The sequence below is a fragment of the Mustela nigripes genome, chromosome 10, assembly GCF_022355385.1.
Source record: "Mustela nigripes isolate SB6536 chromosome 10, MUSNIG.SB6536, whole genome shotgun sequence".
Lineage (NCBI taxonomy): Eukaryota > Metazoa > Chordata > Mammalia > Carnivora > Mustelidae > Mustela > Mustela nigripes.
Genome location: NC_081566.1, coordinates 61,933,622 through 61,960,338, shown reverse-complemented (window position 1 = coordinate 61,960,338; position 26,717 = coordinate 61,933,622). Strand labels below are relative to the sequence as shown.

The 26,717-nt window shown below is 55.9% G+C and overlaps 5 protein-coding genes across 8 annotated transcripts in view; 3 read left to right on the top strand and 2 right to left on the bottom strand.

The window, feature by feature from the left end:
• The window catches only part of NDUFS2 (NADH:ubiquinone oxidoreductase core subunit S2), a 10,408-nt gene extending 4,507 nt beyond the window's left edge, over nt 1–5,901 (top strand). The window contains exons 4-14 of the mRNA XM_059413460.1: nt 1,471–1,591; nt 1,757–1,869; nt 2,863–2,937; nt 3,093–3,170; nt 3,318–3,403; nt 3,596–3,715; nt 4,571–4,700; nt 4,951–5,046; nt 5,208–5,291; nt 5,408–5,465; nt 5,654–5,901. Coding sequence (XP_059269443.1) covers nt 1,471–1,591; nt 1,757–1,869; nt 2,863–2,937; nt 3,093–3,170; nt 3,318–3,403; nt 3,596–3,715; nt 4,571–4,700; nt 4,951–5,046; nt 5,208–5,291; nt 5,408–5,465; nt 5,654–5,691 — 999 coding nt within the window. The 3' untranslated portion in view covers nt 5,692–5,901. The remainder of the gene's footprint in view (nt 1–1,470; nt 1,592–1,756; nt 1,870–2,862; nt 2,938–3,092; nt 3,171–3,317; nt 3,404–3,595; nt 3,716–4,570; nt 4,701–4,950; nt 5,047–5,207; nt 5,292–5,407; nt 5,466–5,653) is intronic.
• Nucleotides 5,902–6,448: 547 nt separating this feature from the next.
• On the top strand, nt 6,449–9,669 carry FCER1G (Fc epsilon receptor Ig). The gene is made up of 5 exons (XM_059414134.1): nt 6,449–6,594; nt 8,545–8,636; nt 8,767–8,802; nt 9,143–9,163; nt 9,320–9,669. Exons 1-5 carry the CDS (start codon nt 6,546–6,548, stop codon nt 9,380–9,382), a joined length of 261 nt encoding a protein of 86 aa, XP_059270117.1. The 5' UTR covers nt 6,449–6,545; the 3' UTR covers nt 9,383–9,669.
• A 1,963-nt stretch (nt 9,670–11,632) lies between these two features.
• On the bottom strand, nt 11,633–12,771 carry APOA2 (apolipoprotein A2). Its single transcript, XM_059413955.1, has 3 exons — nt 12,720–12,771; nt 12,325–12,496; nt 11,633–11,806 (listed from the first exon to the last, which is right to left on the bottom strand). The coding sequence occupies exons 1-3, from the start codon at nt 12,769–12,771 to the stop codon at nt 11,689–11,691; spliced, it is 342 nt and encodes a 113-aa protein (XP_059269938.1). The 3' UTR covers nt 11,633–11,688.
• Nucleotides 12,772–14,557: 1,786 nt separating this feature from the next.
• On the top strand, nt 14,558–19,147 carry TOMM40L (translocase of outer mitochondrial membrane 40 like). Of its 2 annotated transcripts, none has more exons than XM_059413457.1 (10): nt 14,558–15,668; nt 15,985–16,135; nt 16,426–16,493; nt 16,787–16,879; nt 17,214–17,315; nt 17,476–17,581; nt 17,746–17,868; nt 17,984–18,060; nt 18,271–18,373; nt 18,515–19,147. In XM_059413457.1, exons 2-10 carry the CDS (start codon nt 16,021–16,023, stop codon nt 18,652–18,654), a joined length of 927 nt encoding a protein of 308 aa, XP_059269440.1. In that variant the 5' UTR covers nt 14,558–15,668; nt 15,985–16,020; the 3' UTR covers nt 18,655–19,147. The 2 variants fall into 2 exon arrangements, with proteins under 2 accessions (XP_059269440.1, XP_059269439.1); XM_059413456.1 differs by having other exon boundaries at nt 14,559–15,668; nt 15,885–16,135.
• Nucleotides 19,148–19,238: 91 nt separating this feature from the next.
• On the bottom strand, nt 19,239–23,829 carry NR1I3 (nuclear receptor subfamily 1 group I member 3). Of its 3 annotated transcripts, none has more exons than XM_059413453.1 (9): nt 23,813–23,829; nt 23,413–23,552; nt 22,845–22,975; nt 21,535–21,704; nt 21,175–21,314; nt 20,799–20,944; nt 20,587–20,703; nt 20,370–20,475; nt 19,239–19,508 (listed from the first exon to the last, which is right to left on the bottom strand). In XM_059413453.1, exons 2-9 carry the CDS (start codon nt 23,517–23,519, stop codon nt 19,379–19,381), a joined length of 1,047 nt encoding a protein of 348 aa, XP_059269436.1. In that variant the 5' UTR covers nt 23,520–23,552; nt 23,813–23,829; the 3' UTR covers nt 19,239–19,378. The 3 variants fall into 3 exon arrangements, with proteins under 3 accessions (XP_059269436.1, XP_059269435.1, XP_059269437.1); XM_059413452.1 differs by lacking the exon at nt 23,813–23,829 and adding an exon at nt 23,675–23,806; XM_059413454.1 differs by lacking the exon at nt 23,813–23,829 and having other exon boundaries at nt 21,175–21,284; nt 23,413–23,806.
• Between the last annotated feature and the right edge of the window lie 2,888 nt (nt 23,830–26,717).

The following is a 26,717-nucleotide window of genomic DNA, read 5'->3' as shown; positions in this document are numbered from 1 at the left end:
TAAGATTTTATTTATTTATTTGACAGAGATCACAAGTAGGCAGAGAGGCAGGCAGAGAGAGAGGAGGAAGCAGGCTCCCTGCTGAGCAGAGAGCCCGATGCGGGACTCGATCCCAGGACCCTGAGATCATGACCCGAGCCGAAGGCAGCGGCTCAACCCACCGAGCCACCCAGGCGCCCATCCAGATGTAGTTTACCCAGCAGGAGTGTTTGGCTGCTGGAACCCCCGCAGCTTTGCTCCAGATGGCTTTTGGCTGGCCCCTTTACCCTTTCTCTGGTGCCTCAGTTTCCCTGCTCTTACATCGAGCTAGTACGTCAAAGCCGGTGTCCCCAGGGACAGGGGAAGCGGCAAGAGACGTCAGCTCCTTAGGAGTAACAGCCGATTCTTGTATCTTCCGGCCGTCCCTGGTCTGTTTTCCAAACACTCCGTGAGTCACAGTGACCGGGAGGGAGTTTGTGGCAGCGTGCCGTTTTGAGGAGAGCTCTGTGACCCGAGTGGTGAGGGTCAGATGGGAAGGAATTGGAGCAGGGACAGGCATCTGAAGTTTTTTCTTACTGTCACGAAGAAAGGTCTTGCTCACAGAGGGTGACGAGGGTAGGGTAGACGCGGCTGACGCAGACGTGATGGCCGCAGAGAGTCCAGGCAGGACTGGTGTCTGGTCCCGGAGTATGGAGCCGCAGGCTGCGGCGTTAACCCATGTCACAGTGACATCAGGGCAAGAACTGGCTGTCCCAAAGACGGGAGACCCAGCCCCGCCTCCTTCCTGGAAGCTGAAGCCTGTTGGGCAGGCGGCTTGAGTAGCTTTCTTGGCATTCTGAGAAAGCACCATTTTCTCCCTGACCAGAAGCCAATGCAGCCCTTCTCGGGGCTCTGTCTTCCGTCAGTCCCTCGCTCCCGCCCGGTTACTGCTCAGACTGGTCACCTCTCTCCCTCACTGCCTCACAGGGGCCGTCTCGTGTGAGACGGACGCGGCCGAGGTGCTCCGGAGCAGCTCCCGCCGGCCCGCAAGGGCGGGTGTGGGGATTTGTGACAGCCGTGATCACAAGTTGTAAATTATGTGAGCTCACTATTTAATAAATTCTGTCAAGGGCCGAGGTAGGAAGTCCTCAGAGCTTATCCCTTTCTTACTTCCATTTGCTGTGCTCTGCGGTGCTGTCACTGGGTCCGCTTCGCAGAAGTACCGTCCGGTGCCGTGTTCAGTTCGCGGCTGAAAGCGGGCCCCGCCGCGTGGATCTTCCCCTTGGAAACCGGCACACGCGGCACATCACGGTTCCCTCCCGCCCCTTCAGAGAGCTCGTTTGTAAACACTCCCCGCGTGTACAGCTGGCCGGAGCATGCTGCCTGCTTCGCTCCGGGGCCTGGAAGGCCTTAGGCAGCACGGACTCCGGAGCCAGCGGACAGCAGTGCGCTCGCAGGCTGCTGGGGGCTCCTGGCCCCACACGGGTGACCCCGGTTCTTGCCTCTTCCCAGGCCCTTCCGTACTTTGACCGGCTGGACTACGTGTCCATGATGTGCAACGAGCAGGCCTACTCACTGGCCGTGGAGAAGCTGCTCAACATCCAGCCTCCGCCCCGGGCGCAGTGGATCCGAGGTAAAGCCGCAGCCCTGCCCGTGGCCCTCCCCGGCCATTGCATGGCTTGGGAGCATCAACCCCAAGCTTAGTACGCAGACCCCAGACGCTGCGCACAACCACCATGTCGGTGTCGTTCCTCGGCTCCTATATCCTTCTCTCCTTGTGGTCCCTCCCTGTGCGCAGTGCTGTTTGGAGAAATCACGCGGCTTTTGAACCACATTATGGCTGTGACAACCCATGCTCTGGACATTGGGGCCATGACCCCTTTCTTCTGGATGTTTGAAGAGAGGGAGAAGGTAAGAGAAGGAGAGGATAGGCATGGGGGTACAAGAAATGGAGAAGGTTCTTGAAGGAGACAAAATTAAAAGGAGAGAGAACATAGAATAGTGAGAGGAAGGAGGTCTTCTTAACTTGGGTTGTGTTCTTTCTTTCTTTTTTTTTTTTAAGCAGGCTCCTAGCTCAGCAGAGAGCCTTATTCCGGGCTCGATCCCAGTACCCTGGGACCATGACCTGAGCTGAAGGCAGAGGCCTTAACCCACTGAGCCACCCAGGCACCCCTCTTTTTTTATTTTTATTTTTTTAAGATTTTTATTTATTGGAGCTCCTGGGCAGCTCAGTAGGTTAAGCCTCTACCTTTGACTCAGGTTATGGTCCCAGGCTCCTGGGATTGAGCCCCGCGTCGGGCTCTCTGCTCAGTGGGGAGCCTGCTTTCCCCTCTTTCTCCGTCTGCCTCTCTGTCTACTTGTGATCTCTCTCTCTGTCAAATTAATAAAATCGGTTTTTTTTTTTTGGTTTTTTTTTTAAGATTTTGTTTATTTATTTGACAGAGAGTGAGATCACAAGTAGGTAGAGAGGCAGGCAGAGGCAGAGGGGGAGGCAGGCTCCCTGCTGAGTAGAGAGCCCAATGCGGGGCTTGTTCCAGGACCATGAGACCGTGACCCGAGCCAAAGGTAGAAGCTTAACCTACTGAGCCACTCGGGCACTCCTAAATAAATAAAATCTTAAAAAAAAAGATTTTATTTGTTTGTCAGAGAGCACAAGTAGGGGAAGCGACAGGCAGAGGAAGCGGAGCTTAATCCCTGAACCCTGAGATCATGACCGGAGCTGAAGGCAGATGTGCAATTGACTGAGCCACCCAGGGGCCCCAAACTGGGGTTCTGTTCTTAAGGAACCCAGTGTTGTGAGGGCTTGGGTGGGCACCAGAAGGCAGGGGGCAGGGGGGTGGACCAGCACATTGTTGGACTTGGGGCCCAGGACTTTGTCACTAATTCCCAGTGTGTCCTATCAAGATGTTTGAATTCTACGAGCGCGTGTCTGGGGCCCGGATGCATGCCGCCTACGTCCGCCCAGGAGGCGTGCACCAGGTGAGCCTGAGCCCCTGCCTTCCCTAACCTCCAGCCAGCGCCTATATCCCCTGTGGCCACTGGAGGGCAGCGCGGGCTGATGGAACCGCTGACCCTGTACTTTGGGCGCGCAGAGGCCGAGTCCCGCTCACTACTCTTCTCCATTTGGCTCTTAGGACCTACCCCTTGGGCTTCTGGATGACATTTATGAGTTTTCTAAGAATTTCTCTCTTCGGGTTGATGAGTTGGAAGAGGTAAGATAGGAGCCAGGAGCTGGAGGGGAAAATCCCTCTTTTCCCCTCAAGAAAGGTTCATGGGGTTTTAGTCCTGGTTGTAAAGACGCCAGCGGCCTCTGACGGGTTTGAGGGCGAGCGTTCATGTCCGGTTTCCCCGACCAACAGATGCTGACGAACAACAGGATCTGGCGGAATCGGACAGTGGACATTGGGGTTGTGACTGCCGAAGATGCGCTTAATTATGGGTTTAGGTGAGAGGAATGTGACTTCTGTGCTTGGGGGGGGTCCAGCCTGATACCTTGGTTTGGGGAAGGTGTGGCGCCGTCCGTGCCTTGCTCTGAGCCCAGACCCCGCGCCTGGAGGGAAAGGGGAGACTGGGGAAGAGAGAGCGCCTCCTTTCCTGGTTCGAGGAAAGGGACCCTTGTTCCTGTGTCATTCTCCAGTGGAGTGATGCTCCGCGGCTCGGGCATCCAGTGGGACCTGCGGAAGACCCAGCCCTACGATGTTTATGACCAGGTGGACTTCGATGTCCCTATTGGCTCTCGAGGGGACTGCTATGATAGGTAAGGCCAGATCTTCTCCACTCGTCTTCCAGCTGTTTTCTCCTGTATGGCTTTTTTCTTGGCTACTTTCTGTATTTCTGAATTTTCCAAAAGCTATTGGAGCTGTTGTGTCAAGCTAGGTGATTTTCTAAAGCCATCTTCTTTTACCCTCACTTAGCCTCATCTCTTAGATGGAACTAGTCTGGGCTGCATTTTTGTAGCTGAGAAAGCTGAGGCCTAGATGTTCGAGATCAGCCTGGGGTCTTCCTGTTCGTGGTGGTTGAGACCAGAGTCCTCCCGACCCCGTGCTCTTTCTACTAAGCTCTAAGCTTCACATTCCATTCCTGAATAAGATTGGCTTCTGTTTTCTTTCTTTGTTTTTTTTTTTTTTTTTTTTAAGATTTTATTTATTTATTTGACAGAGATCACAAGTAGGCAGAGAGGCAGGCAGAGAGAGAGGGGAAGCAGGCTCCCCACTGAGCAGAGAGCCCCATGCGGGGCTCAATCCCAGGACCCTGAGACCATGACCTGAGCTGAAGGCAGAGGTTTAACTCACCGAGCCACCCAGGTGTCCCTTCTGTTTTCTTTTTGAGTCGATTTGACTCTCCCCCGTTCTAGAGTGCAAGAAGTGTCTAAGAGGGGAGGACCGCGGGACATGGGCCGAGAAGATCGGGAGGGCACTTGGGGCAGGAGCCACACCAGAGCCAGAAGACGAGAGGTTTTACCTGGGTGGCCAAGCCGGGCAGAGATGCCGCCCTAGGAGGAAAGAGGGAGGGAGCAAGTCAGCCAGTGCTCTGCGCCGGGGAAGGGGCGCCTTGCCTCCTTCTCTGCCTCACGGCGGCTCCGACAGCCCCTCTCCTGCTCCGACCCCTTCAGGTACCTGTGTCGGGTGGAGGAGATGCGCCAGTCCCTTCGCATCATCTCGCAGTGTCTGAACAAGATGCCTCCCGGGGAGATCAAGGTCGATGACGCCAAAGTTTCTCCGCCTAAGCGAGCAGAGATGAAGGTTGGCTCGGGGGCTGAGAGGAGGGAGAGGGGCCCTCAGCGAGGGGGCAGTGTCCTCCGTTACACCCCACTTCTCGGTTTTCCTTTTTGAAAGAATTCACTGCGGGAGTCTTCGCCTCTGGAGCTACCTCCGTTCACGGCGTGGGTTTTAGTCTCCCCCGGGGGGGAGGGGGTGGAATTTCCCGCGCTGCGGGAGGGGCTGGGAGACACCGGGATCTGGCTCACTGCTGCTCGCTTCCCCCTCTTCCCAGACTTCCATGGAGTCACTGATCCATCACTTCAAGCTGTACACGGAGGGCTACCAAGTCCCCCCGGGGGCCACGTACACTGCCATCGAGGCTCCTAAGGTGAGGAGAGCTGGGGACGGAACGGGCAGCCGGGGCTCTGGGGGCTGGAGACAGGTGAGCCGTCGTCGGCGAGAGGGAGGACCTGCGGGAGAAGAGAGAGGCTTTGTTGGCAGAGAAAAGTCTTCCTGTTAACGGAGGCAGCCGACCTTCTTCTCGGACAGGGAGAGTTTGGGGTGTACCTCGTGTCCGATGGCAGCAGCCGCCCTTACCGGTGCAAGATCAAGGCTCCAGGTTTTGCCCACCTGGTAAGAACCAACCCCAGGGGTTCTCTCTCCACTAAATGAATCAGTCATTAGGGACCTCGGGTGGGATTCTGATGACCTTCTGCTCATCGCATCGGACCCTGTCCCTATCCCTCCAGGCCGGTTTGGACAAGATGTCAAAGGGACACATGCTGGCGGATGTTGTTGCCATCATAGGTACGAGGCCTGTTGTGCGGCCGAGAGGCTGCAGATGAGGGGGTTGGGGGCTCTAACGGGGGCAGAGACTGAACACTTCTGGTCAGAGACAGTGTGCACAGACTCAGATCCTCGGTCTGCCGGGCACAGGAGTGAGTTCTGGATTTTTGGTGATACCACTTTTTTTTCTCCTCCTGCTGATCTCTTAGGTACCCAAGATATTGTGTTTGGAGAAGTGGATCGGTGAGCCGGGGAACAGCGTCCGGGACCCCTGCCTGTCTGCTTCCTCCTCGGAGCCCAGCCGTCCCTGGAAAGGGGCTCTGTGCGTGTGTGTGTGCGTGTGTGTGCGCGCGTGCGCGTGTGTGCGCACACCTGCAGACACTCAGCCGTCAGGCTTTCTGTGCATGTACTAGAAAAGGAGGAATTAGAATAAAGTAGCCGCCTTCTGGCCCCTCTGCCCAAACCTCTGATGTGTCTTTCTTGGGATCTTCCGTCTTTCGCTTTGTTGGAGAAGTTGAGAACGTGCGTTAACCTACAGCTCTCTGTGAGTCTCCTCCGTTCTTGCCAGCTTTTCCTGTTCATCTCCACCCCCTTGTCTGACTCTTGGCCTTCCCACTTCTCCATTCCCCATTTCCTCTTTTCCCCACAGTTCCCCCCGCCCAGATTCGGCCGCCTCCACAAACTGGCAAATGTCTCCCATCAAGACGGGGGCGCAGTTCCATGCGGCCGGGGAAAGGCTCTGGTGGGGTCTCAGGGACATTGAAGGGACAGTTCTTCCAGATGTGCCGGACATGGGGTGTCGGCCAGTTTAGATGGCCTTTCTCAGGCAGGGGTGTTCCCCGCCCCCCGCCCCAGCAACCCTTTCCCTGGTGCCTGGGCCTTGGTCACCCAAGGACTGCGGCAGGAGAGCCCAGATCTAACTCCCTTAGTTGGCCCTTCCGGGAGCTGCCCGGGCTCTGGTGCAGGAAGGGGAAGGGGCCAAAGCTGGGGGAAGGCGGGGCAGGAAGGGGGGGAACTCTGTGGTCAGGGAGCCGCTGAGCACAGCTGCGCAGTGCCAGAGCGTCCGATCGCCGGCTCGCGGCCCTTCAGCCCCCGCCCAAGATGGTCCCCGCAGTGGTCTTGCTCCTGCTCCTCCTGGTTGAACAAGCAGGTGAGAGTGTGGGCTGTGGGCCCACGGGCTGGGCCTAGGGTGAGAGCTGAGGGCCGAGGCAGGGGAGGACGGGAAAAGGCTGGCAGGTGGGCGCCGGGCTCAGACAGACCCTGAGACCTTGAGGATGGTCCCCTCTGGTCCCTGTCAGGGCACAAGAGTCCTAGTTCCCTGCTTTCACGTCTCCTCACTTTTTCAGGGTTGATCACGGGGAAGGCTTCAGTTGGGCAGGGGAGGTATGACATGAAAAGCCAGCCTGGGGAGAAGCTTCTTTTCCCATGATCAGCGTTTCCTGTGTGGTGCCTTTGGGCTGGCCCGCTGGGAGCTAATCTCAGGCTGGGCGACGAATTCATAAAGCCCCCCTAGGAAAGCGGGAGCCTGTTGTGTCCGGCTTGGCAGTGAGGCAAGGATGGTCAAAGTGGACCTGGTACCTGCTTCCAGGGGCCGCCACCAGCCCAGGCCACTCTGCCAACAGCTGCTGTGAGGGCCGGGGAGGCAGCTTGCAGTGCCCGGTTCTAGAGGCCTGAGCGCCAGCCAAGAAATGGAGGCAGACCCGGGCAGGTCTCAGAGGCTCTGAGGCTCCAGGCACTCGGTTTCTACACTGTTGCTTCTGGCTGCCTGGGGCCTGGCTGTGTGTTTGCATTTTGACGGGGGTTGCAGCTGGGGGCTGGGGAGATGGGGGGTTCGTGAACGTCCAGGGAGGTGGGAAATGGAAAGAGACTGGCGGGGGAGTCCAGCAGCCCAGCTGTGAGGTGGAGGGCAGGACTGGCAGGACTGGAGGTGCCAGCCTGCTGCCACCAGGGGAGGAGAAGAGCGGGGGCACCGAGGCAGAAAGGTCCGGACAGAAGCGCCGAAAGCAGAAAACCTGGTTTTGAGCTCCGGCTCTGTCCCTTAGCCTTCTGGCCCTAAAGGAATTACTTAGCTTTTCCGAGCTTGCTGTTCATCCTTGGTAAAATGGCGATAATGATGTTTCCCCCCCCACCGACCCGCACCCGGTAGTTTTTCGATTTATGCAATATTGTGGGAAAGAGCGTCGGGACCAGAAGTACCACCCAGCGTCGGCCACGTGCCGGTGAGCCCTTCAGAAAGGGACTCAGGGCAGACTGCAGCTGGGGCTCACACCCTATTTGATTTTTTAAGTTGCATAAAACTTCCTCTCTGTCCCAGAGTGAGTGAGTAACAGGGCAGAGTGCCTGGGGCTGGGATCGGGCTTGTGGTCATCCCCCTCCCCCCACGCCCCGGGCCTGGGCAGAGCCTCTCCCCCAGCCCTGCGCTGCCATCAGGATCGGGCAGAGCCTCTCCCCCAGCCGTGCGCCGTCCGGCCGCCGGGATCCGTGAGGCCCAGGGAAGCAGACCCCTGTCCATTTCTGCGCCCACTCTAGCGGGCCAGAGATCCGGACGGAGGCTCAGAGATGACCGATAACCGGGTCCTTGCCTCCCCCCTCCTCGGTTCACATCCTTCCTGTCCAGCCCTCAGCCACAGGTCACAGGACCTAGCAGAGACACTCCTGTGGTTTCTTCAGTGAAATTTGTCGCTGCCTGTCCTTCACCCTACCCCTCTGGGCTGAGGTTTTGGTCTTCGCAGAGTGAACTCAAATGAGTCCCTTGAGGGCTGTGAAGTGCTCACTGGGGCCTGAGGAGCCGACAGGGTGGAAAGCAGAGGCCTGGGGGCCCCGGGCGGGGGCAGGGAGGGCTGAGGGGGGCTCCCTCCTCAGCTCTCAGCGCCTGTAGGTTCCATCGCAGCAGGCAGAACACCCCACACTTCCTGTCCCAGCCCTGCCCCAGGGTGAGAGAGAAGGGGGAAAGCCCAGAAAAATAGGATCCAGAGAGGAAGACCCAGTGTGTCTCCTGGGAGATTCCCCGCCAGGCCCGGTCCCACCTGCCGGTTCGGTCCTCCGAGCGCCGGAACCTCCCCGATGCCCCTGACCCTGAGGGCACCCTCTGTCCCCTCAGCCGCCCTGGGAGAGCCTCAGCTCTGCTATATCCTGGATGCCATCCTGTTTTTGTACGGTATCGTCCTCACCCTTCTCTACTGCCGACTTAAGGTAAGGCCGGGGGACGGGGCCGGCTTGGCTTTGAGGAGAGGGAATAACTGGGGATCCCCGTGAAGTTGGGGGGGAATGGGGCTGGGCCTCTACCTTCGCCCTTACAGATGACCTCTCTCCCCTGCTCCAGATCCAGGTGCGGAAGGCAGCCACAGCCAGCCACGAGGTATGGCCCCTTCCACGCCTGGGTGTCACTGCTACAGACTCCCACTGTCCAAGGTCGCCCCCCCTCCCCCTGCGCACCCTGCCACCTAGCCAAGCCCCAAGTAAAATACTCAGCAGGTGATGAGGGAGCGCGGAGAGTGACCCTGAGTATGCGGTGTGTATGAGCATTTGTAGCCCTACGGGCAAACGGGCATTCGTGCCCCAGAGTCCTCACATGAGCGCCCTCTGGCCCCAGTGTCTGGCCAGTCCCAGCCACATACCTCGCTGGGTGGGGAAGAAGAGGCCGAGGGACCCCGAAGGAGGCATGCGTGTCTAATGCCTTGTCCCTTTTGCTTCTGCAGAAATCCGACGGCATTTACACGGTGAGTGAACCTGCCTTCCCCCACTCCAGTCTGGGGAAGTCAACAGGAGAGAGTGGGTTTTCGTGTGATCTTTGAAAGACATAGGGTCTATAGGGGGCCCGACAGGGGGCCTGCAGGGTGCACAAGCCCTGACCATCCTCTGACCTTCACCTCCAGGGCCTGAGCACCCGGAACCAGGAGATGTACGAGACCCTGAAGCATGAGAAACCATCCCAGTAACTTGAGAATAGATGTCCCTGGCCACATCCTTCCCCTCCTCGCTCTCTTCCTAACCCCCATGGTTGACATGACATACGTCCCCCGTTAGTGCCCGCCGACCTTACCTCTGAAATGATGCTACGTCCCCCGTTATTGGACACCGGTGGGTCTTGCTCCCCACCAGACTTCTGCTCAGACGCTAACCATGAACGTGTATATTCTGATCTCACTGCCGTTCCCCACCCCTCTCCTGTCTCCCACTCAACAGTGGAAAGAGAGCATCACCAATAAAGCCGTCAGAACCTGGACTCTATTCGTCTATTTATCGTATCTTTATCACATCATATCTTTATTCAGCCTCTACGAGGCGCTAGGCCGGGGACTGACCACGCCGTTTGGAGTAACGAGCTCCTGACCTCACAGAGCTCACGGTCTGGTAGACTTCAGGGCGAGGCTGCTTGGTCGAGGAGTGAAAGCTGCCTGTGGCTGGGCCAGGGATGAGACCGTCGGCCCCGGGTCCAGTGGCATGGAGCTGGAACAGGGGGCACGTGTCAGGTGTCCAGGCACGTTCAGAAACCGCGGAACCTAAGAAATGACGTCTGCACCCAGCTTGGCTTTCCGTGTGTGGCAACTGGACTGAGGTTGGGCCGTGGAGTAGACTGGCTGTCCCACCCCAAACAGTGACCAATTCGGACCAGAGGGAGGGTCAGGGAACAGCGTGGGGACAGCGCACAGTAGGCACGCATCTGGACATTAGCGTAGCTGAGAGCAGATGGCGTGTTGAAGCCTTGTGTGATGCTCCTGATGGAAGGTTTTATGGGAACTTGAGTTTTCAGTGGTTTCTGCGGGCAGGAGGAACCTTAGAGGGCCCGATGAGGGCTGGACGTGGGAAAGGCAAAGGGGAACAAAAGGCCTCTGGATGGGAGACGAGCTCCACGTGCCAGGGTGGGCGGCTAAGGAATTGCCCCGGGTCAGGTCCATGCCTGTCCTATTTCCTGCTCGGCCAGGAGCCGGGATTTCCTGTGGTATCTGCATCGCATCAGATGCCGCAGGTTCTACCTCCCAATTCTGCAGCCGCGGCAGAACGGGTCCTGAGTACCCACCCGAGCTGGGTAAGACTTAGCCCTGCACAGCGACTGAAACCCTCCACTATGTTTCCCGCCTCTCTTGCACGGTTGTATCTGCTCGCCAACCCCGGGAGGAAGATCTGGTTCTTTGAAATTAATTAACCTGTTCAAGGGCATCTTGCAAGGGACAGACTGAGCTCTTTGTCCCCACACATCTTTCCGCATGAGAGAAAAACAGAAACTGGGGAAGAAAGGGAAGAATGTCACTATGCATGGTGAGGCCCTTGAAGGCCAGACGAAGACTGATACACGGAGGAAATTGGGAGCCCTGTCCGGTGCCTGGGAAGCAGTGATTTCAGATGAGCTCTGAGTGATGAGCCAGGGTCCAGGGGGTAACTGCTTCAAGTGTGGAGTGGGAACCAAGTTACTGGAAAATGCCTCGTCTTCTTCGCGCCCCACGTTGGTATTGTGAGTCTCCCACATCAACCCAGCCTGATTTCCATCCCATTTTGATTTAGTCCGGGAGACCCGTCTGGCCCCGAGCTAACCGTCATGTCTGTGAGTTTCAGATCTGATCACCTGGCTGGTTCTATAAGGGGGTGAGGTTCGAAATGGGTGTTCCCTAGCCAGGGGGTCTAGGTGAGAGATTTTAAATGGAAGGAGGGTTTGAGCACTTTTGGGGGAAGAAAAGCGAATTCTATCTTTTCTGTAGGATGGGGGGAAGCATGGTATTCCCCTGGCTCAGAAGGGAAGCCAGGGTCTCAGGTGACACCTCTGGGCTCATTTATGGGAAGCCTTTTCCTCTTCATAGAATGATCGAGAGGAAGTTCTGGAGGTGATCCTTTTCTGTGATCTCCAGTAGTCTAGGGACTCGGTTTATGAAACTTTCCTGCCTTTCACTGTCCCTTGTGCAGTGCACAGGCTAAGCCTCTGTGCCAAGCAGATAGATCCCATGCTCGGGAAAGATGATTTGGGCATGAAGAAGAATCATAGACACCACTCCTCTATGGTTTCCACCAGCTGTCGCTTCATCCCTCCCTTCATTCCGCACACCAAACCCCTCTCCTAGCAGGGGCAGGCCTCTTGGTCCTGCCCTCACTGATACCCGTTCCTCTCTCGGTCCTCCCAAGCACCAGGTTCACACCTGACTCCTTCAATATTTATTGTAGAAAACAAGGAGCGTGTAGGGGAGAGCACTCTAGACTGGACCGGTGGGTGTTCTAGTGGCCAGCTGGGATAGATGACGATGGTCTGGATGCCTCACTGGGTGGCAGGCTGTTTTTTGAAGTCCATGAAATTGCTCAAGAAGTTGATCAGGTCAACTCCGACCTTCTGGACCAGGGGCATTAGCTGCTCCTGTGTGTTCTCAAAATAAGCCCTGTGTAATCGAAGGATTAGCGGTCAGTGGGAGAGACCCTAGGCACTGGCAGGGGACTCACTGGTGCTGGGAGGTGAGACCCAGCTCCTCAGACTCTAGGGCCTGGGCCATCCTGTTAGGGTAACAGGAGGAGAGGCAAGCCCTCCATCTAGTAGAGGAACAGACCCTAGAGATAAAAATTTGAAGCCTGGTTCCCGCAGGCCCTATCTGTCCAAGAGGTCTGTGGATCTACGACATGGTGCAGGAATTCATCTCTCCAACTTAAACCTGATCCTCTCCAACCCCCACCCTCGAGCTCCAGCAATCTCCCAGCTTCCCTGCTTTCTCTCTAAAGCTCCCTGGGCCGCGATCCCCTTTCTTTCTTTTCTCTTCTCTTTTCTTTTCTTAAAGGTTTTAGTTTTTAGCAATCTCTGCACCCAGTGTGGGGCCCAAACTCACAACCCGGAGATCAAGAGTCACACGCTCCACCGGCCACACCAGCTGGGTGTGCTCCCCGAGCCCCTTTCGCTGAGACTTACTTGGCCTGAGCCTGCAACTCTGGGTCCTTGACCTTCTCCACCAGGTTCTTGCCATAGGTGGCCACCATCTCGGAGTACTGAGAGATTAGGCTCTGCAGATCTGGCTCCTCCGCCTGTCTCCTAACAAGAGCCCCTGCGCATACATGCACACAACACACACAGAGCTCATCAGCTGGGTCCCCAACAGGGACCTGGCAGAAGGCCAGGTCTCTGTTGGTAGCCAGCCCCCACTACGAGCCCCCTCTCCAAACAGGTTCCCAGCTCCAGGTCTTTGGAGGAGCTCTCTGAACCTTTGAGAGGGAGTGATCTTGCTCTTGCTAGGAGCACTGACAGATGGGAAGCCAGGAACCCTAGAACCTTCTCCTTCTTGGGACCCCTTTCCCTACGACACCCACCTTCAAGGTTACAGACGGCGAGGAGCAGCAGAGTCAGAGCAAGCAGCTTCATGGTGGTAACAGTGGGGATGGTGGCCTGGAAGCAGTTGGGAGTGGGGGAGGAATGAGTTTCAGCCCCTCTCCAGAGACTCCTACCTAGGTGCCCACTCCGACCCGTTTCACTCCCTTCCCACAGTTAAAACCGTGTCCTCTCTGGATCCTGGCCACCCCACTCACTTCCTTACCCTACCTGGTCAGCGTCTCGGTCCTTGCTGTGTCTGGCCTGGCTGGGGAGATGGGGCTATATACATTTCTGCTTCCCCACCCCCCTGTCAGGTGATAGGACTGTGGAAAGGCCCCATGGGACAGGGCCACGTTGGAGTAAACCAGTTGAAGAAATGGGGGAGGAGACGACAAGATTGTGGGAGATCATGGTGATGGAGGCGGGAGGCGTGGGTGTGGGTCTCAGTGGGCGGAGGCCAAGGGGGCATTCTTCAGGCTTACTGACACTCGCTCCTTCGGGGTCTGGGGCTGGCACTCTGGATTTGAATGCTGCAGGAAGCAGGATTCCTAGTTTTCTTCCAGAAAGCCCTGACATGTCAAACCCTCAGCCCTTGGTAACTTTGTCCCACTGTGGCCAGATTTCATCTCCCAGCCCTACCCCCTTCACTGCAGCTTGGCAGAGAGGTATTGGCGAACAGAACAAAGGGGAAAGGAATGAAATCGGGGTCAGGGGGCAGGCGAATGAGGATTAGGAGAATGTTGGAGGCCATGGCACCGCACGGTTGGAGTCGTGGATCAAACCAGGCCCTGACTTGTGTCTCCTTTAAAGTCCAGCCGCCTTGATAAGGGGTTAAGGACAGGAAAGTTGAGTAACACTGAGAAAGGGTCTGTGCTGTGTGTCGCGCGCTCGCCTACGTGACTTTCCACACGCTCTCCCTATCGAAGGGAACAACTGTGGTCCGGGTCCTGAATTCTTCGTTGGTCCTTGTTGTTCCTGTACTTCCCATGATCCACTCCATGGTTGACTGTAACTTCTTGTAGCTAATGGCATTAGCTGTGATTACCTGGCATCACGAGATTTGTTTGTAGTTAATGTAAGACTTGTTATAGGAACTTGCAGTTGTCTGACTAGATACTGATGTATTATTCCTTCTATTGTGATCTGCCTTATAAATGCTCGTAAGATGTGGAGTAAAATCAGCACTGTTGGACATCCTCCTCAGGGCTCCTCCTGCCCCCATCTCTTTGTCTCTTAATTTCTTTTCACCATCCTCTTACCCTCACGAATTGTCGTGCCCCAGGCGACAGGAGAATAAGGGTTAGGGTCCGAGGGCAAGTGTGATTGAATCTGTCCTGCTTTCAGTTAATGTGTAATGAGATGAGGGAGAAAACACGAGAGCCCAGAATAACCCTCTTGAGTGCTGATAAACGTGTAGACCCTACCTCCAATAAAACAAATTCAGAAAGTAGCCTCTGCCTTCCCCTTCCCAAATGGCGAGCCCTGGCAAGAAAGGAAGTGAATGAGAGTCTTCTACCAAGGGTAAACGCTGAAGTTCCCTGGTCACTGGATTACCTGGTCATTCTAAGGTGATGGTCAGCCAGTGTGAGTCAACGGGGCCAGAGCATCCCTCTGACCGAGGCCCCAGCCCCAGCGCCAGCTCTGCCTGTGAGGGACGACAAAGGTACATCCCCCAAGCACAAGGCATTTGCGTGAAATCACCTAAACAGATACCTGAAGCATTTGTATCTTTTACCCTTTTGCCCTCAAAGTGTACATAGAACATTTTTTTTAAACGATTTTATTTATTTGACAGAGAAAGAGACCCCATGTAGGAAGAGAGCAGGCAGAACCAGGCCTCCTGCTGAGCAGAGAGCCTGATGTGGGGCTCAATCCCAGGACCCTGGGACCATGACCTGAGCCAAAGGTAGAGGCTTAACCCACTGAGTCACCCAAGCACTCCATACACAGAACATTCTTGAGAAACGGAGATGGGGGTGTGAGGGCTAGTGAGGGAAGTGACCCTGGGCCAAAAAAATCTTACTCCATCTTCAGTTATTCCTCTGGAGTGCTTAGTATTTGAAGGACACCCCCATTGACTGTCCCTGGTTCTGGAATGGAGTGCGTTTGGGAGGCAGAGTCCATATTCCCAGATTTTATTTGCCTGAGCAATGACGGAAGGGTTCGTCAATGGGGGCAGTTGCTTCACCGAATCATCCTGCTAGAACTAAGGCTGCAAGTCCTGCTCCTCTACCCCAAACTCTCACCCACTCCCAATCCACCAAGAAACTAGAAGGTGAATTTGGAGAGGTGTAGACCTCCGCGTCTCCATGGGGAGGGCTGTACTTGCGAGTAGTACCCATCTGGAGGTTGTGTGCTGTGTACTGTGGGGGGGCTGTGAGGAGTCCCTAAGGGGTTCGAGGTAGGGGCACCTAGGAGCCATAAGAACCAGGGTTCCAACGCAGTATTCACAATCATTCCCTCTGCCACCCTTCACAAAACGGAGGCCTCCAGGCTGTCCCGCGAAAGGACTTGCAGCAGCCCAAGCTCCAAGACGCTCCCTCTGGCGTCTAGGACGTTCCCAGCGTCTTCCCGACCTTCTTGAGGCCGGGCGACCTCAGGCCATCTACCAATCAAGCCCCGCCCGCCTCTGCAGTGCCTGGGTTGGAGCTCTCTGGACCCGACTCTGCCACTCCTTTGCTTCCTTCTCTCCCATTGGCCCCTGGGAGACGGAGGCAGGTTTTCTTTCTTTCTTTTTTTTTTTTTTTTTTAAATCTTCTGGGCAGGGCCCAATCAAGGGAGGGTCGGGTCTTTGATGTCTTTTTTTTTGCCCGGTTCCAAGATGGCGCTCATGACCACGCTGAGAATGCAGCGTGAAGCCGCAGTCCTGCCATTACTCAAGATGACTGCCCCCATCAAGATGACCGGGGTGTGCCGGGGAAAAAGGGGCAGCATGATAGTCTGAGACGGTAAGGACTATTGCTTCATTGCCAGTCTCGCCTTGGGGTCTAGGAATGAAGAACAGGAAGACTGGGAAGCTGGGTGAGGTCTGTGATTGGAGCTAGGATTAGATAATGGGGGAAGGGACGGGGTGACAGGTGGGGTGAAGAATCAAAGATGGGACGGGAGTGTGCCTGGGGTTCAGTCTCCCCACCGGTGCCCTCTCCCTGCTCTTCCTGTTCCAGGTCTAGCATCGGACGATGTGGAAGTTTCTGGGACTGGGGAGTCGGATGATGGGGGGTGGGACCCGTGCGGGGTAGAGGGAGCAATAGCGTCCTTTCTCAGGCTAACCCCGGCCCCTCCCCTGTTCTCTGGACTGAAATGGGGAACACACTGGGCCTGGCACCGATGGGGGCTTTGCCCCGCCGGAGCCCCCGGCGAGAGGAGCCTCTGCCCAACCCTGGGAGCTTCGATGAGCTGCACCGGCTCTGCAAAGGTGAGAACCTGGCATTTGGGTGTCTCACATTGAAGGGGCAGAGGAGGGGAGGGTCTCGCATGCTGGGTGTCCAGTGATGGGAGCAGGAAAGGGGAGAACCCAGCTGGGGCATCCAGCCTCAGGGAGGATCAGGTGCCCCCATGGAGTGGAACATTTCGTGGTAGGACTTGAAAGGAGGTCAGTTCCTCCAACGTGCTTTCAGTAGGATGGAAAGGGGAGACTATGTCTTGGGGTAGGGGTTCCTTGTCTGTGCTCATTCCTCCGCTTCCCCTCCCCTCCACCCCCTTCAGATGTGTTCCCAGCACAGATGGAGGGAGTGAAGCTCGTTGTCAACAAGGTTCTGAGCAGCCATTTCCAGGTGCTCCCACTTCTCTGGCCCTCCTTAAGACCCTCCCTGCCTAGCCTCGGACACTCGCCTGCCTTTGTGCTCAAGCCTTAACCAGGCTCCGTGGGACGGATGAGGGAGGATGTGGGGCTCTCTTTACTTCCCTCGCCTGTGGGACTTGTTGCTTTTAGTTTCGGTGACCCTCTGTGTATGTTGGAATGTTTGGGATTCTTGCAAGGCCTTCTGGATGGGGAGGAGGAGAGGAGTGGAACGGGGTTCAGGTGGGTGGGAACATTTTCCTCCTCCACTGACTTCTCTTTCCTCAGGTGGCTCACACCGTGCACATGAGTGCCCTGGGCTTGCCCGGGTATCACCTCCATGCGGCCTATGCAGGAGACTGGCAACTGAGCCCCGCCGAGGTGAGTAGTCCTCACACCCGGGTCATCTCCCTAAAAGCCCACCCAGATCTCAGGTCTAGAGGAGGAGGAAAGCGGTTGTTATGGGGAAAAGCCCACCCAGGACTCGGGACTAGAGGAGGAGGAGGAGGAGTGTGTTACAGGGAAGAGAGTGCAGGGCACCTGCCTCTGTGTTTCCTCCGACGGGAGAGAGTGGGGGAAACGTTTGGGTGAGGAGCCGGAGCCTGTCTCTGTGGCTCCACTAGGGGGCGCTGGGTACTGCTAAAGACACCCTGGCCGGTTGGACGGAAGCTGAGCGTGCCCCCAGCTCAGCCGAGCCGCGTACCCTCTTCAACAGGTGTTCCCCACTGTGGTGGGGGATATGGACAGCAGTGGCAGCCTCAACGCCCAGGTCCTGCTCCTCTTGGCAGAGCGGCTCCGAGCCAAGGCTGTCTTCCAGGTGACCCATGGTTCCTGCCGCCGTCCGCTGAAGCATTTCCCCTTTCTCCATGAGTGTGCTGCGCTGGCGGGGGGGGGGGGGGCCCCCGGGGCAGGAGCAGGGCTGGAGTGATGGTGCGGGGTGGGAGGGGGAGGCTCTACTCCTTGTTCTGCCTACCCAGACGCAGCAAGCCAAGTTCCTGACGTGGCAGTTTGATGGCGAGTACCGGGGAGATGACTACACAGCCACTCTGACCCTAGGGAATCCTGACCTAATTGGGGAATCGGGTGAGGAACTGGGACGGGGTGCTTTGGATCTTGGCTGCTCACTTGCTGATGTTGGCTCTGTCTCCTCCTCCTCCGTACTGTTGAGGGATTAGAAAGTGCTTGGGCCTGGAGGCTGTCCCCGCGACTGACTCCGCGTGACTCCGTGTCTCCCTGCTACCCCACAGTGATCATGGTGGCTCACTTCCTGCAGAGCCTCACCCATCGGCTGGTGCTGGGAGGAGAGCTAGTTTATCACCGGCGGCCAGGCGAGGAGGGCGCCATCCTGACACTGGCTGGAAAGTACTCGGGTACGGGGTGAGGGGGAATAGCGACAGGGAGGGCAGATGCTGACCTCGGTGGGGGTTCCTGGCCTGTGTCCTGCTACAGTAACGCTCCTTGTCTCCTGCGTTTTGGTTTTTACAGCGGTGCACTGGGTAGCCACACTGAATGTGGGGTCAGGTGGGGCCCATGCAAGCTATTACCACAGGGCAAACGACCAGGTGAGACTCCCGATGCCAATCCCCCACCCCAGCAAGCCAGTCGTGAGCTTGTGCTCCTGCAGACCTCCAGAGGCCCCACTGCCCTGGGATTCTTCCCACCCACGTCACACAGATGCTTCGCGCACGCGTCCGTTCCGCCGAGCCCCGGTCAGGACTCCTCTGGTCCTCAGTGACACAGATCCTTCCCCCATCCTTGCGCGTGGTTCTCAGGTCCAGGTTGGAGTGGAATTTGAGGCCAACACAAGGCTACAAGACACAACCTTCTCCTTCGGTTACCACCTGACTCTGCCCCAGGCCAACATGGTGTTTAGAGGTGAGGGTTGCTAAGATGGCGTTGGGAGGTGCCGAGGGACTAGGGGGACAGAGGGAGGAGGCAAACATCCTTCTGACCTTGCTCCTGACCCCCGTCTCTAAGCCTGTGAAATAACCTCGTGCGTATGCTATTCTCCAACAGGCTTGGTGGACAGTAACTGGTGTGTGGGTGCTGTGCTGGAGAAGAAGATGCCCCCCTTGCCCGTCACCCTGGCCCTTGGAGCCTTCCTCAACCACTGGCGCAACAGATTCCACTGTGGCTTCAGCATCACTGTGGGCTGAGGTGCTCCCAGGGCCTGCCCCTCACAGACGCTGGAACCTCCGAGGCAGGTGCCCTAGGGCCAGAGACTAGGCCCCCTCTCCAGAGCGCACCTTGCCGGGTGACCTCTGGGTCCCAGGAGCAGAGCAGGGGATAGGACCGTGCCCTCCTCAGAACTGGAGCCGCCACAGGGGCAGCTGCTGGGGCCGTGGTGTGTGGCCCCCACCTCTGCCACCAGCTCCAAGGTCTTTTTCCCATGCTCTGTGGCTCTGGACTAAGGGAGAAGGAGTAAGGGGTGTGTCTGGCTGACTTTTCTCCCCTCACATCCCCCTTCTTCATTTTCCTATCAATTAAAGCTCCTAGCTTCTTCCTCTTCAGAGCAGAACAGGCTGCGTGGGATTAGCTCCCTGTCCTGTTTTCCATCCCCAAGTCTAGGGCTGGGAGAGAAGAGCCGAAGGGCTACATCTTTGACCTCAGAAAGTGCCCCCCCAATTCCCAGAAGGAGCTTCTTTACCTCTTAGCCCTGAGGCTTCCTCCTTCCCATCTTCCGTGCTCCCAGAGAACAGCTCTGTCCCTGCGGTCATCCCGCACCAACCCCAAGACTGCATGAAGAGGTCGTTCACTGCTTTCGTCTTTCATTGCAACCACTGTGCTCCGTTCCTACCGGTCCCAACCTCTGGCCCCAGCATTTTCCCCTTTCCAGTCCAACGTGTCCAGATGGGCTGTGGAAGGAGGCATGCGGGGGCCTCAGCTGCAGATCTCCTGGAGCAGCGGCATCATGGCGGACAGGCCCTGGATGTGCTGGATTTGGTACCCGTATGCATTGTTAATGCTCCGGAGCTCAGCCAACAGGCCCAGTAGCTTCGCGTACAGAAACCTTTGGAGGAGGTAGTGGGGTCAGCAGGGAAAGAGGAAACTAAGGTAGCTGAGAGTCTTATCTTGAGGTCCTGCTCCCCTGAGCTTCCCTCAGTGAGGTTAGGTCTGAACACTACAGAAGATCATGCTCTGGTATGACAAATTAGCAAAAATTCCCAAAGTCCCTGAGGTCTTCTCTCCCCTGCCCTTCTTGAATCCAGAGGTCTCAGGGCCAAGTGTGAAGAAAGCCCCAGACTTGGTCAGAACTGCAGCTCTGTGCAATCTATGGATCTGGCCTTCTAGAGCAGGTTCTAGAAGGTGGATGTGTTCTGTGGTCTGAAGCGTCCCTCTTCTGGCCAAACTGGCTCGTTGAGGAACACGTGAGAACACGCGGAGCCTACCTCAGAGCCTGGACGGAGCATGGACGGCTGAGCCAGAGCCTGGCTTTGCCCAGGAATCTGAATGACCGTGATAACTTCGCGGGGGGGTGAAAAATTAAAGGAAGGGGCCAATGGAGAGGGAGGGGAGGGCCACGGGAAGAGCGAACGAGAATCCTGGAAGGCTGCTTTTAGCCTGGAGTGGACGGCTAAGGTGATGGGTGTCGTCAGTCTCAGGAATGCTATCATACAGAGCCTGCGAGCTACGACTTTGCATCTCTACTGAATAATAAAAAAAAAAAAAAAATCTGGAAAAAATCAGATGAAACAGCAGTAGGAGCGATTCGGATGCCAGACCCATCTGAGGTGCGAGGGAAGGACTCGGTGCCCCCAAGGAACCTGGTTTCCCAGAGGACAGGACGGCAGAGGCGTTCCCCTGAGCTCTGTTTCCCTTGCCTGCCTGCCTTCCCCGGGTGCAGCCTCCGAGCCCCCAGGCTCCCGCATACCGGTCCCCAGGCCTTGGCGGCTGCTCTTTGATGTAGCTCTGCAGGGTCAATGCCACCACCTCTTGCAGATGATCGATCTCCGCCCTCCGGGTAACCCCAGGCCTGTCTGGAAGACAGCGGATGGGAAGGATGGGTGGGGGCGGGCAGGGATCCCCGGGGCTGGGAGTCCGGGCAGGGGTGGAGGAGCAGAAGCTTCTGGGCTTTGGGGGATGCTCACCGGGAGAGAAGAGGGCCATGGCGGCCATGAGCACGTACTCGGGCTCCTGGAGCTGGAGTCGTCTCAGTGTCCCATGAAAGCGAAAGAGCAACTCTAAAAAGTCTTGCTGGAAGCCCGCTGTGGGAGATGCTGGTCTTAGGATCCTCCCGGTCACACTGCCACAGGCCTTACTGCAAAGGACACGCGCCCGCCCCGGCTCCAGCCCCTCTCACCATGGACGCCGTCTTCCAGCGTGTAGCAGAGCGGCCCGCAGAGGAAGTTTTGTGTTTGGAGACAGAAGGTGGTATTGAGTGCGATGTGACAGATTTCGACCGCTGCTCCCTTGAGCAGGGAGATCTGGTCCTCCATGGGCAGGGACCTGAGGGGGGCAGGCAAGAGCCTTTTAGAGAGGGAGAGGAGCTCCCAGTTCTGGCTGAGCTACTTAAGACCAAAGGAGGGAATTCAAGACCCCGTGCTTGGAAAGGCATCAGGAAGTAACCGGTTAGCGGGTCAGGGACTAGGGATGTGTGTGTGTGTGTGTGTGTGTGTGTGTGTGACTATAATTTATTGGAGTGTTTTCCTCCTGGAAGGTAAGGGGAGGTCACGTACCGGAAGAGAGGCACGTCCTTGGTGAATTTGATGACTTGCTGTACCATGAAGGTGTTGACCTCCGCGAAGTGCGTGAGCAGGGGCAGTTCGGGGACCGGGACGGGCAGGCGCTGGTGATGGATGAACAGATGAGCAGGAGGCTGCAGAGATCGGGGCCTGAGTGAGTGGCCCTAGTCCCAGGGGTCTCTCCAGCCCTGTCTTGGAAGGGCTTCGGGGCCTAGGAGCCTGTGGACGCTGGGGTTCTGGAGAAGCCTCGTCCTCTGTCTTGGGGCGTGGCACACTGCTGCCCCCTCCCTCCGGGCAGCCACCTTGGGTGCCCTTTTGGTCCTCTTTCAGCTCAAAGTCCATGCAAAGGCTCACCCTGAACTGCACGAACTGGTTGAACATGGTGCCCACGTGGCGGCTGTGCGCCCCCAGGAGTGTCCGCACCAGCTCCTCCTGCTCCTTGCTCAGCTGCGCAGGGACTTGCCGGGCCCGCCGCTGGGCCTGCTTTGCCCGCCGTGCTGCCAGGGCTTCTGCCGACAGGATCACTGTGCCCAGGGAAGATGAGGGATGATGCTGCTGAGGTCTGCAGAGGGCATCACTGTCTCTGCCAGCCCCCACCCTCACCCTCTGTCTGGGAGCCCTTGGGCACCGGGTACCCCGTGATGAAGGATGTGGGGAGGGAGTGGCATTCCTGGGGCCTCCTTGGGCTTGGCTGGAGTCCTAGAGGCCCCAGTGGTAAGGGATCCCTGTCCCTCTCCCCAGCCCCGCAGGCCCCGCTGGGGAAAACAAGGCACCACTGGGGGGTGGGGAGGGCTGGAAAATAAAGTAGTCACAGTGAAGGGAGATGTTTGGCTTCTGGGCGACCAGCGAAGAGGGAGAGCTCTTGGTTCCTAAAGCATCACTTTCTGTTTACATAGCCCTAAACGGCAAGGGTTCCAAAGGCTAAATCTCACTGGATGAAACAACCCAGTGGGTAGAGGGTACACAGGCCAGGTGTTATTATCCAGATTTTTCAGACACATAAACAGGTCTACATTCCGGTGGCAGGTCCAAGGTCGCAAAACACTAAAGTGATGCAAGCCAAGATTTTTTGACTCCTACAGTATGCACTGGTCCATATTGAAGAGTAGTGCACTATCAGCAGAAAGCAAGGGCTTGGGAGTCAGAAGAGCTAAACATGGACACTGTAACTTTGTAGCCGAGTGAGCTCCAGTGATATCGTCTGTCAGGAGCAAAGCCTCATTACAGGGCACAGAGAAATGGCACGTGATGATTCCTTCAACAGTTACCACGTACCTACTAGGTGACATGTGCTATACGTGAGACACACACAAGTCAAGCCGTAGGGATATCTAGGGAAAGAAAGCATTCTGGGTGGAGGGGATGACCAGGGCAAAAGTCCCGAGGGGTGGGTGCTGGGTGTGCGTGACAGTGGCACTGAGATCACTGTGGCCCTGAGCGAGGGAGCAAGGTGGGCAGATCAGGAGATAAAATCCGGGAGGCTGTCTGTTGGAGCCAGACCATGAGATCTTGGACTATAAGAGAGATGAAGAGCAGAATAGAAACATCATCTGACTCGTTTCCAAAATCTTAACTCTTCTTGTGGGGAGAACACGCTTTGGGAACGAGGATAAAGCAGAGCGACCTCGTCCGTGGATGCTGGTGTTGGTAGGGGGCCAACTCACTTTCCTTCTTCATGCCAACGTCTAGGCATTTCTGCAACCGGCAGGCTGGGCAGTGGCGTCTCTGGGCCTTGCTGACCTCACATCTTCCAGCAAAGGGGCAGGTGAGACCAGTGCTTTTGTTGACTGTGCGTCTGTGAGAGATGCAGACTTTCGGGAGGGTGGTCACAGATGGCAGTGAACAGGTGGCTACATGAGGGGCTGAGATGACACGGTCTAGAAGGATCTGTGGTGTGGAGACGTGGGCTAATCTGAGCTGTGCCCAAGGGTCCCTAAGGGTGGGTAGGATATACGCCATGTCAAGCACAGGGCACAGGATCCCTGACTTGGTGTTCGCAGGTCGTGGGTAAGGGGCTGTGTCCACAGAACCAACAGCAGCCTTCCCTCTATTATTCTATCACCGATTTATGCAGTGTTGAGGTTGACGAGATGTACCACGCTAGCTACAGGGCAGTTAGCCTCTGAGAGGCAGGAGTAATGTAGGTGGACAAGCTCGGGCATGTGCCACGGCTTAAAGGCTGCGCAGTGGGGAGTCTGGGAGGTGGTTTCTCCCGGGGCCGGGGGCTCTTACCTGAAGAAGCCCTTGCAGCCCTCACAGGTCAGGGCGTGGAAATGGTAGCCTGTGGCTCGGTCCCCGCACACCACACAGCTCCTCGGCCCATCCTCTCCACTGGCCATGGCTTCAGATGTTTCGATGGCTGTCGCAGGCCCCTGGATGTGGGAAGGGTTAGCACCCTGGACGCTCTTCCCCCCTTCTGGGCGACCTCTTCCTGACCCTCTGCATGATCTGCACCTTACTGCTTCTAGTCTCTGGTCCCCAACAGATCCCCTACCTGCTCTTTCTAGGCCTGTCCCCCGCAGGCTGAGGATCTGGTGTGGGCTGCTTCTCCCCAGACTACCATCTGCCCCTGCTTTTCCCTTGGTCTCTGGAGCTGCCAGCGTTTGCAGTCAGGGATTATGACCCTCTGTACCTGGTAAACAAGGAACTTCTGCTATGTGAGAACTGCAGCTGGTCTCTCTGACTACATAGATAGGGCACAGACTCTGGACCTGGGACAAAGGCCCAGGTGGGAGGAGTTCCCAGCATGCCCATGGGGGTAGGTTGCTGGCACCTGAGGAGGGACCCTGTTGGGGAGAGACCTCATGACTAGAAACTGCTGCTCATCAGACCCCAGGGGATCTTCCCTACTGCTGAGCTCCAGGCTCGACCTGTAAGCCTCCTTTAAACCTGGATCTTGGACAAGCTGGGAAGAGAGAGGAGAAACAGAACAAGCTTTTTCACGTGCAGTATGACAATAGTGTAAGAACAGGCATCCCAATTGCACAAGGCTCCCCAAAAGGAAGATTCTTAAAAACAGATCAGGGACAGGTACTCGGGTGGCTCAGTGGGTTAAGCGTCTGCCTTCGGCTCAGGTCATGATCTCAGGTCCTGGGATCGAGGCCCTGTGGGGCTCCCTGCTCAGTAAGAAGCCTGCTTCTCCCTCTCTCTCTGTCCCTCCTACCATTTGTGCTCTCTCTACCTCTCAAGTAAATTAAAAAATCTTGAGAGAGAGAGAGAAAGAGAGACTGGGGTCTGATTAAGAGCTCAAGCAAAGAGCTCGTGAGGTCTACACTTCCTCACTGAGAGGGCTGGGAATGAAATGAGAGCAGCCTCTTAACAAATTAGAGGTGGTGCTTCGGATTGATCTGAGGACTCTGGCCCTGGGCTGGCTTCATGGGCATGGGCCTGTGCAGTCACATAGGACCCTGGCCTAGAGGGATCTTTGATTTGGTTTAATTCTCTGCCATTGCTGTCTTGAAATTCTCCATGGTTTTTGAACAAGGGAATCTGCACTTTCATTTTTCAGTGGGTCCCACAAGTTATGTTCTTTGTCCTGTCTTCAGCCAAGATGAAAGACTTCCAATTAATAGGTTTAAGAATCACAAGTAGGAGTCTTCGGCAGGGTTGTCTAAGTGTTCCATCAACACTGCAGAATATTTTTGCAGGTGTGAGGTGTGTGTGTGTGTGTGTGTGTGTGTGTGTGTGTCTGTCTGTGTGTCTGTGTGTCTGTTCTCCCAATAGCTATGAACAGCAAAAGTAACTCAAAAGCTATTTGGATATTTTGGGAATGGACAATATATTGGTTACATCTATGTTGGATAAATCTGGTATCATACACACGCTGGAATAAAGTCCGAAGCTGAGTCTTCTAATTTGAAAGGTCTTCACTGCAGATGTCCCCAGGGGTTTGCCCTTTCTGCACTTCTACAATCTTTTCTCACTAGAAATAAGCTTCTTCCTTCCTTCCTTTCTTTCTTTCTTTCTTTCTTTCTTTCTTTCTTTCTTTCTTTCTTTCTTTCTTTCTTTCTTTCTCTGGTTCTGTCTTTTTCTTCCATTAAGAGTTCAATTATAATTAACGTTGCCCTAAATTTGAGTTTAAAACCCACGCGCAGGTTGGAGTCATAAAAACAGAGACCGAGGAAAGAGACGGAGCCTTGTTTAGGTCCCCAGAATGGATTGTGTAAACTATTACATTTTGCAGCAAGCAGAGTTCCAGAGGACACAGGTGCTTAGGTCTGCTTCTTGGGAGATGCTGAGCACATGTCGGTGTGTGCATCTGTTGGTGTGCTCGCCTGAGTGTGGCTGTGAGAATGCGTGCTAATTCATTTAATCAACAAATATTGACAGAGAACTACTATGTGGTAGACAGGAGGGATGGAAAGACGGACGAGATGCTCTTCTGGCCTTACAGAACCTCGGTGTGCTGGTGAGGAAGACAGCCCTTCGTGCAGATATAAAGAAACATGATCAGATCAAGGATGGTGCTGTGCACAGAGCATATGGGACCACAGAGGAGGGGTACCTAATCCGCTTTGGCAGGAAGGTGTTGAGGAGGAGGCAGGAAAGGCTTCCTGGAGGAGTGACAACTGGGCTGATTTTGAAAGGATCATGAGGAGCTAGGTGAAAACAAAATGCAGTTCAGGCAGAGAGTGCAAGCTGAGAAAGTTCCAGAAGCCAGATACAAAAAGGTGTGTGTGAGGTCGAGCCACAAACAAGCTCTTCTGCTGGAGTCCAGCGTTTTGGATTGGGGGTGGGTGGGGAGGATTCTGGAGAGGTGGGCTAGCAGGCCGAGATGTGGCAGGGCCAGCTCATGGGGGAACCTCCGGTTTCCCAGACTAAGCAGCTTGAGTCCATCAGAAGGCTTTTGAAGAGGAAGCAGAGAAATGACATGAGCAGACCTATTCTGGGTAGATTGATCTTATGCTAAATATCTTAGGTCGCTGGCTGTTTGGAAGACGGATTTGATGGTGCTGGACCCAGGCAAAGGGACCAGTAAGAGAGCTCTTGCCATAATGTCGTTGGGAGAAGATTATGCCTGACCTAGCACGGCGGGAGGCTGCAGAGGAAGAGAGGGTTTTCAGAGATACATGGGAGGGGCAGTCTTTGGAATTTGGTGGCTACTAGTGTATGCTGAGGAAGAGGAAGAGGAGTCACAGATGACTCCAGGTTTCTAGCATGAGGGGTTAAATGGATGGGGGTACCATCTCCTGGCGGAGAGCTGACAGGAGGAGGGCGGTGTTCTGTATACACCCACCAGTTTGTTAGCTGAATTCACTTGGATGTCACACACGCATCTCAGATTTGGTAGGTGTTAAAATGGCGCTGTACAATACCTAAGGCACAAACAATGAAATTAAAAAATATACAAGTAGAACCGCATCAAACTGAAAAACTTCTCCACAGCAAAAGAAACCATCAACAAAAGGAGGGGTACCTGGGTGGCTCAGTGGGTTGGGCCTCTGCCTTCAGCTCAGGTCATGATCTCGGGGGTCCTGGGATCAAGCCCCGCATCGGGCTCTCTGCTCAGCAGGGAGCCTGCTTCCCCACCCCCACCC

What these genes read in the sequence shown, in the direction of transcription:
- FCER1G (XM_059414134.1), top strand. Translation starts at nt 6,546, where the DNA reads ATGGTCCCCGCAGTGGTCTTGCTCCTGCTCCTCCTGGTTGAACAAGCA. An exon ending in CCTCCTGGTTGAACAAGCAG is followed by an intron (nt 6,595 to 8,544) that starts GTGAGAGTGTGG and finishes CTGTCCCCTCAG; the next exon opens with CCGCCCTGGGAGAGCCTCAG. An exon ending in TTCTCTACTGCCGACTTAAG is followed by an intron (nt 8,637 to 8,766) that starts GTAAGGCCGGGG and finishes CCCCTGCTCCAG; the next exon opens with ATCCAGGTGCGGAAGGCAGC.
- APOA2 (XM_059413955.1), bottom strand. Translation starts at nt 12,771, where the DNA reads ATGAAGCTGCTTGCTCTGACTCTGCTGCTCCTCGCCGTCTGTAACCTT. An exon ending in CGCCGTCTGTAACCTTGAAG is followed by an intron (nt 12,497 to 12,719) that starts GTGGGTGTCGTA and finishes TTGGGGACCCAG; the next exon opens with CTGATGAGCTCTGTGTGTGT. An exon ending in GAGTTGCAGGCTCAGGCCAA is followed by an intron (nt 11,807 to 12,324) that starts GTAAGTCTCAGC and finishes TCGATTACACAG; the next exon opens with GGCTTATTTTGAGAACACAC.
- TOMM40L (XM_059413457.1), top strand. Translation starts at nt 16,021, where the DNA reads ATGGGGAACACACTGGGCCTGGCACCGATGGGGGCTTTGCCCCGCCGG. An exon ending in TTCTGAGCAGCCATTTCCAG is followed by an intron (nt 16,494 to 16,786) that starts GTGCTCCCACTT and finishes CTCTTTCCTCAG; the next exon opens with GTGGCTCACACCGTGCACAT. An exon ending in GGCAACTGAGCCCCGCCGAG is followed by an intron (nt 16,880 to 17,213) that starts GTGAGTAGTCCT and finishes CCTCTTCAACAG; the next exon opens with GTGTTCCCCACTGTGGTGGG.
- NR1I3 (XM_059413453.1), bottom strand. Translation starts at nt 23,519, where the DNA reads ATGGCCAGTGGAGAGGATGGGCCGAGGAGCTGTGTGGTGTGCGGGGAC. An exon ending in ACCAGTTCGTGCAGTTCAGG is followed by an intron (nt 21,315 to 21,534) that starts GTGAGCCTTTGC and finishes CGATCTCTGCAG; the next exon opens with CCTCCTGCTCATCTGTTCAT. An exon ending in GCTGGAAGACGGCGTCCATG is followed by an intron (nt 20,704 to 20,798) that starts GTGAGAGGGGCT and finishes CATCTCCCACAG; the next exon opens with CGGGCTTCCAGCAAGACTTT.